A 7,977-nucleotide genomic window follows, 5' to 3' on the forward strand; every position below is an offset into this window, starting at 1 on the left:
AGAAGTCACAAACCTTTTGTCTGAGAAAAGGCAGAAGTTTGTGCTGTATGTTTTAATACTTTATTGCAAGTAGGTCTAATAGCTCTATACGCATTTCACTTGGCTAGTGGAGTTCAACCTTTTGACTCGCCTTTCAGGATACACTCAGCTCTGTGACTGGTGGAGTGTTGGCGTCATCCTCTTTGAGATGTTAGTGGGACAGCCTCCTTTCCTGGCTCCTACACCCACAGAAACCCAGCTGAAGGTAAGTTGAAGCAAAATTCCAGTCTGTGGTAGCAAAATTTTAACCCTTCCCTTCCCAGGCCCACTCCCCTTTCTTTTGCTAGAGAAAGGAGTAATGGTTAAAAAAGCCTGATTATAAATAGTTCTGTGCAAGCACACATCTTTTGCCAGTAAATGAAGATACTGAATATCAGACTAGAACTGACTTGTCCAGCTGCAGAGATACATATTAGTTTTATGAGTCTTCTCAGCAGAATTGTGATTTCTCAGCCACAAGTTCATCCATTTAATTCCTTAGGGTGCCTATTAGTACCTGATATGCCAGTGACAATTGCAGTTGGCAATATAAGTGTTTCAAAATTGAGCAATGATAGTTCTTTTTTAGAGAGGATCTGCCTTGTGACCACTTTTCCTAGTTTACATTTTGGAGACAAAGAGAGGTAATTCCTTTGTGTAAACTGAGTATGTTCTCAAATCTGACTATTGGAATATTTGGGAAGGGATTTGCCTTTTTAACAAATGGTATTGTTCTTTTTGTCTGCTAGCCAACAGTGTTTTTCTGGTTCATTAGAGTAATTACTAACAGAAAATGCAATCTTGAAGCTGTGAACTATGCAGACTGTGAGATGACTCGTTAGGTGTGCACTCCTGTACAGTTCATGTTGGCCATTGGAAGAGTTCTGTTTCTAGATCAGAAGTTCCTTAATACCTTTGTTACCTGCAGGTGATAAATTGGGAAAGCACACTGCACATTCCCTCACAGATCAAGCTGAGCCCTGAGGCAACTGATCTGATCACAAAGCTCTGCTGTGCTGCTGAGGACAGGCTTGGAAGAAATGGAGCAGATGATATTAAAGCCCATTCTTTCTTTCACTCTATGGACTTCTCTACTGATATCCGTAGGCAGCCAGCTCCCTATGTTCCAAAGATCAGCCATCCAATGGACACTTCAAATTTTGATCCAGTTGAAGAAGAAAGTCCTTGGAGTGATGCTAGTGGTGACAGCACCAGGACCTGGGATCCACTAGCCTCTTCCAACAACAAACACACAGAACATGCTTTTTATGAGTTTACTTTCCGAAGATTCTTTGATGACAATGGGTATCCGTTCAGGTACCCCAAACCTTCTGGAATGGAAGTTTGCCAGTCTGAGAAGTCTGATGTAGAAGACAAAGGTGTGGTAGATCAGACTGGAGCTTGTCAGCCTGTATATGTGTAAATTATTGTATAGAGTACTCCAGATAAGACTAATCTCAAATCCAATAGGGCCTTTAACTGATCCTTTAGGAGCTGATCCTGCAGCACTTTTGTACCTTCAGCTGAGGCTGGAGAAATCCTGGGAAGTAAAAGAAGCTTGCAGGGCCAGGTCCTAAAGATGGCACTCTTGAAAGTTCAGGTCAGTTCTACTGTAAATAACTTTGTTGATAATTACACTTGAAATCCTGGTCTTCACCAAAATCTGCAAGGCCAGCAGTCTGTCATTTCTGGCCTATTTTATTTGAGGTCAGCATCCCCCTTACTCAGATTAACACTTACAGACTTCTGCAACTGTCAGCGTTGTTTTTTTAATGAATAAAGAGCACTTATATTTTGTTTATAGCAGGGTTTTTTTCCTACTAAATTATAGGGATTAACTTTGACAAATCATGCTGCTGTTCTTCTTTTCTACATTTTTATTTTATCCATAGCACTTACTTCACATTTAGGAAGATGCATAAAGCTGAAGAACATGTGATGAAAGGTCTCTGTGCAATAATGTAAGAAAGAAAAAAAAAGAAGAAAAATGAAAAAAAGAAAACTGCTCTCTAATTTTCTAAATTTACTGACGCCATTGTATTCACACCGTGATTTTTGTTTATTATATGTATTTTCCACATTTCAAAATTGTGACATAACCTTAAAGCTGCTTTATTTCCTTCTGCTTATTGGAGTGTAATAGAAAGTGTGAGCAAGTGGCAACTTGGGTGTGATTTCATTGTCTAGTGTGTGAAGAATGTTGCATGAGCAGTGGTTTTCTATTTGAAATGGCCTTTTCTTGCCATTCACAGGCAGGTCCTGTGGATTCATTTTTCTAAGGGTCTAAAATTAGACCATTTTAAACCGCGTGTTGATAATGTATTGTGTGGATGGTTTCCTCTTATGATTGTATCCAATATTAATTTTGTAAAACAGATTGCAAAGGTTATACCTGAGTAGTGATGTTGTGGTCTGAGGTAATAGATGGTTTTAGCAAGCACATGTCACGGGCACACACATTTCCCAACAAGGATCAGCAGCCAGAACATTACAACAGAGCAGATTTGTGGGGAGAGCCTGGATGGGGCTGGCTCAGGCAGGGAGCAGGACAGTGGCCATGGCTCAGGCAGGGAGCAGCACAGAGGCCGTGGCCCCAGCTGGCAGAGGCAGCACAGCATCCACACTGGAGCATCTCCCAGCGTGGGGCTCCCCTAACACCCCAAGGCCCCGGGTGCAGCGAGGCTGAGGCTGGGTGCCTGCAGCTCCATGGACACCTATGGAACCTGGAGGTATGTGTCTTTCTAGACATCAGACCCCACATGTGTATCCATTTAGGATCTAATGTTTTAGGCACTGACATTGGAAAATGTTGGCATTGTTGGTAGGTCATTCTGTCCCGTTGTCTAGAGTTAAAATGTTGCTGTGATGGAGCACAATAGGCCTTCGTTTCTGTCTAATTATAGGCATACTTTGAAATATCAGTTTTTAACTATGTTAAAATAGGCATTTTTCTTGTATGTATAAGTGAGAATTATTAAAGATGATATCAGAATACTAAAGATAATTAAGCCATACATATTTGCATATATTATATATAACTAAATAAGTAAACACACACAAAAATCCGTAATTCAGATTAGCGTAACAGTCCTATTTAAAGTGATTGACCTAATAACATCTGATGAAAACACTCCTTTAATGTGTTTTTGTTTTATTTTATTTTTAAATCTGGAGCTTCATTATTTTTTCCGTATATTATTCCATGTATTATTCCTTAATGTTTTAGCATATCCTATCCTATCCATTGTTTAGATATCTAAGCAACAACATATGAATTCATCAGCCTAAACTAAACAAAAATGATTGTGTACTTGTTTACATTTGTATGAAAGGAATGTTCTGAGGTATGCAGTGCTTGTGTTGTGACAGTTCATGTAAGATTCAGTATTACTGCTTTTTTATATAGTAATGCCATTTTTTTGTTATTTACATCTATCTGACATTCTTTCATGTGATAGGTTCTTTCTCAGGAACTCAATTTAACTGTTATTTATTGATATATCATTGCCTTTGAAAGCTTCTACTGGCAGAATTTATTAAAAACCTGAATCAAAATCTATAATGTGTTATGTGTTATTCAATCCTCCTTTAAGGGAGAAGTTTTAGTGGGTTTCTTTTTGTAATGTTATTGATTGAACTACAAACCCAAGATCCAAATCTCATCTCTCCTGCAGCATTTGATGTGGAATCTCAGGGTACCTTCAGACTATTTCTTCTGTCCTCACGACCCTTAAGAATAAGGAGCAGGATTCCAGGTAAAACTTGGTTTGGAGTGAGCAGGTCAGTGGATGGAATAGATATGGAATGAAATAGAAAAAACTGAACACAGTCACTTCCGGTGCAGTAGTGGTGCTGCCAGGGCAGCCACAACACTGGCTTTTCCCCCCCTGCGGCTGCCTCTGATTCATTTCTAAAGTGTAAATAATTCACCTGCACATACAGAATCTCTGAAACTAAGCAAAACAAGAGAAACCAGCCCAGAAGAAAACACGTGCTTCCACCATTACTGATTTACAATCTATGTTGCAGGGAACAGAAGCCATCTCCCCTTTCACCTAAAGAACTAATTTGAAAAACCAATCTTTCAAGTTTTTCAGGCACTGTCTGTAGAAGCCTCTCATCCTTTGCAGACATTTCAGAGGTAAACAGACACTTGGGAGTAAATTTTATAAAATTTGGACAAGTAAACCTTGTGCTACATCCTGAGGCTGGCTCTAATTCTTGTTTCTGCTGAACTTCCTGCAAAATCAAGGATCTTGATTCCAGAGGTTATAAAAATCCAGGGTTGGTATTAAAATACCCCTTCCTCAAAAACAAAACAAAGCAAACGGAAAAAAACACCCCAGATAACTTATAAAAAACCAGAAAACTTTATATAGCAGGGCTGCCAGGAACAGAAAGGAGCCTCTACAAACCTTTCATACCTGTACTCTTCAGCAGGGCCAGATTTGCTGAGCAGCAGCAATTCTTGAGAAGCAAATTATTCCTAGTTGGATGCAAAAGAACTGGCAGTGGAATTTAAAACTAGTTGCCTAGCTTGAGCAACATGAAAGCTAAATGAGGGAGAGAAGCATTTGACTTTTAAATGGGAATGGAAGAATGAGGCTATGCAGGCGATAGCCTGGAACTGGATGGAAAATTGGTCTCACGAGCACAAGAAAATTCTTTTCCCTGTAATTTTTGAGGTATGAAATAACTGCCTTAAAAGCTTTCCTAGAGAAACTGCAAGGAGAAGAGGAATTTAGAACATATAATTTGGTCCTATCCCAAAATGCAGAAACATTGGCAGAAAATGGCAACTGTTACTAAATTTACTATTGGAATTAAAAATAATAAATCTTTCCTACAGGAAATAATCTTAAGAATAGATAATATAGAAATAGCAACCATTAAAACACACACACACACCCCAAAAAAGTGTAAAAATGTTTTTCCTGGCAGAGAAATCTGCTGCAGCTAAGAACATGGAAACTGTGCCTACTCCGTGTTTCTGTTCTGAGCAGTGAATGAACAGTGGGCAGCTTTTTGTAAAAATGGAGTCCTAGGTTCCATCTTACCAAAACAAACTGAGGATCTGATCCATAAAGCTGGGGTCACCTTCTGCAAATGCAACAGTAGCTCCAGGCCTTTCAGAAGAAACTGGAGCCAGGTGACATGGACAACAGAAATTTGAACAGACTGATGGATGCGCTGACTTGCAGCTCTCATGGTTTCAAAAGTGCCTTAACTTCAGTGCTGTGAGATGAAAAATACCTGTGACAGCATCTATTATTTTTTAAATGTGTGAAGAAAATGGGGCTTGATGAAGCAGACCTTGAGTGGTCTTAAGTGTTCAAACGTCAGTGGGGCTCAAAAGATAGAGGTAAAGGCACAGCCCGTCTCATCCCCATGCCCCAAGAAAGCCCCAGGTACTTAGCAGTTGTAAGAAATGGGGAAATTGAATGTGCAAGAGGTACACGTGGGCCAAGGGAGATAGCTGATCCTCTTAGGCCGTGAGTGGCAGCCAGGAAAAGGACTTTACAGATGGTCCAGCCGTGCTGCAGTGTGCAGTGGTTACCCTGTGTGGGTGCACGTGTTGCGGAGGACATCCTTGGCCCCTCCTGTTGGTCTGGCCCTTGTTGGGAGCACACAGCAGCCTTCCCAGGGAGTCCTGCTGGACGGGAGGGAGGCCTCAAAGAGCCAGGCCTGCAGCTTTGGGTGCTGCAGTACAGGCAAGGGAGGCTGCACTGCTGCCCTGCTCCCACACCACCTCTGTCCCTGGGCTGCTTTGGAGCAAAGCACAGTAACAGCTCTCCCCGAGGTTGCTGGTTTGCCCAGCTAAGTGCCACAAAGGAGCTCACATGTGCCACAAAGTGTAGCCACAGATGGAAAGCTCTTCCCCTAAACTGGCTGTTCCTGTGAAGGCCACATCAGCTGTCCCAGAAATATGCTTGTTGTAAGTTATAGTGCCTTTTTTCCTCCTGCTTTTATGCTGCTGGGCAGCTATTGCTGAGGTTTTTTCCTTTCTTTTTTCAGGGCAACAGTTGGCTGCACAATCCTGCTCCTTTCCAAAGGGAGCCCTGATAGCTTTCTGTGGCCAGAGGGGAAACTGAACTAGAAAGGAGAAGGATCTGCAGGTCGCCCAGTAACATGGCAAAGTTATCCCACTAAAGTAATTCAATATATCTTTAGTAATGCAAAGTCTGCAAATGAAATCACCACTACTGAGGGCAGCCTCTCCTCAGCCTCTCGTGGTGGCCTCATGCTCTGATGCGTTACTGTGTCTTCTTGACAGCTGCTTTCCATGGCATTGGTCATTCTTGGCCTCAATAGCAGCAGTAAGCTCAGCTCAGCAACTGCCTGTGGCTTTTACTGATCTGAAGCCAATTTCAAAGCAGTTAATTTCAGTAAAAAGAGACCTGATCGTGCTCAATAGTACAGCCAGTAAAAAGGAAAGGAGGGAACACATATTTGCCTTTTATGTGTCTAACTTTGCTACTGGGACCTTGGCACAAGGACAAAAGTGTGCATTGGCACATTCTTATGAAAGGCTCAGTTGTCCAATACTTCACAGGTATGTTCTCCAGCTATTTATATGTTTGGGCTTGCCTCAACAAAGGATTTTGAAGGATGGGTAAGAGGTTTTTTTGGTTTGGTTTTCTAGGCATGAAATCTAACAGCTAAGAAAAGTCAAAATTCAGCTTCAAAATCACCTGTGTAGAGTGTGGTTTATGCTGATGTCATGACAGAACTCCAACAAAAGGAAGGGGTTTTATAGGAGGAACTCACTTGGGTGGAAATCAGGAAGACTGCAGGTAGCCAAGCTGACCAGGGACTGGCAGGAAGAGCAGTGGGTATCAAGGCTGGCTTTACAGCTGGATCTGCTTTGGTTGGGACCAGGGGTGAACAGACAGTAGAAGCACAGAAATGCCACAGTTGGCAGAGACTTCTGGAGATCTGCAGTCCAACCTCTGACTCACCATGGGCTGCAGCCCACAGTGGGACTGGCCAGCCAGACTTTTGTCCAGGAAAAGCCTCCAGAGGTGGCACATCCTCCCCCAGCACAAGGGCCTGAGGCTGAGTGGAACAGAAGATGGCTGTCACCAACCACATGTGCTGGTCTCCAAGCCCTTGGGAGCCTGGCTGTTCTGTGGGGGGTTCTGTGGTTTTTCTTGGCATTGTGGCCCTGCACAGAAGCCTCGTGTCACCATTGAGTGTTGTACCACAGCTGCAGGAAGGCATGGTCAGACAGTGCCAGCCAAAAGATCCTGAAAGAACGTGTGGTTAAAGGGCTGCATGGAGGATTCTACAGGTGTTGAGGTGTTGGGGCACAGACCCTGGCTGTTCCCCAGCCTTCGCCCACCACTGAGCAGAGCCATGCACAGCCAGAACACAACTCTCACCTCAAAGGAGCCCATTTCAGGAAATGTGCGCCTGCACAGCCATAGGTGAATGAGGTGACTGCCACAGATCAGGCACATTTTCATAGGCAGATATGCTAGATAAATGGCAGAGCACTGATAGGAATGATGATGATCTGCTGCAAATCTGGTGGGACACCCATGGCATGTCACCAAGAGGAGCAATAATGCCTTTTCTGTATCCATCTCCTCAATGTGTGCCTTGTTCCTGCTGTGCAGAGGGACTGTCACGCTGACACATGTCAGTGCTCAGCCCCCCAAATGCTTAATTCTGGAAGAATTAACTAAATAAAATATCTCCTATAAGAAAGTTGTCTTTCCGTTCCCAGGGATTAGCAGGGGACAGGCTGTTTCTCTCAGGGAACTCTCTTTGTGATGCTGGAGACCAAATCCCTGGGCAGAAGGAGGTGAATTCAAATCCATAGTGGGTTTTCTTCCTCCAAAGAAAATACTTCACATAGGAATATATTGGTTTGACAAAATGGAAATATTTTGGCAGAACTTACCAGTGCATTTACAATCATATATCTAAAACATGGTAAAAATATTGTGTTTCCAA

At 42.6% G+C, this 7,977-nt stretch overlaps 1 protein-coding gene across 2 annotated transcripts in view; it reads left to right on the forward strand.

Annotated features, from left to right (window-relative positions):
- LATS2 (large tumor suppressor kinase 2) overlaps positions 1-3,577 on the forward strand; it is a 44,343-nt gene extending 40,766 nt beyond the window's left edge. For both annotated transcript variants that reach the window (XM_031066065.1, XM_005417689.2), the window contains 2 exons: positions 138-244; positions 947-3,577. In XM_031066065.1, the coding sequence (XP_030921925.1) occupies positions 138-244; positions 947-1,441 (602 nt within the window). In that variant the 3' untranslated portion in view covers positions 1,442-3,577. The remainder of the gene's footprint in view (positions 1-137; positions 245-946) is intronic.
- The last annotated feature ends 4,400 nt before the right edge of the window (positions 3,578-7,977 follow it).

Source organism: Geospiza fortis, unplaced genomic scaffold (genome assembly GCF_000277835.1).
Source record: "Geospiza fortis unplaced genomic scaffold, GeoFor_1.0 scaffold16, whole genome shotgun sequence".
In the NCBI taxonomy this organism is placed as follows: domain Eukaryota; kingdom Metazoa; phylum Chordata; class Aves; order Passeriformes; family Thraupidae; genus Geospiza; species Geospiza fortis.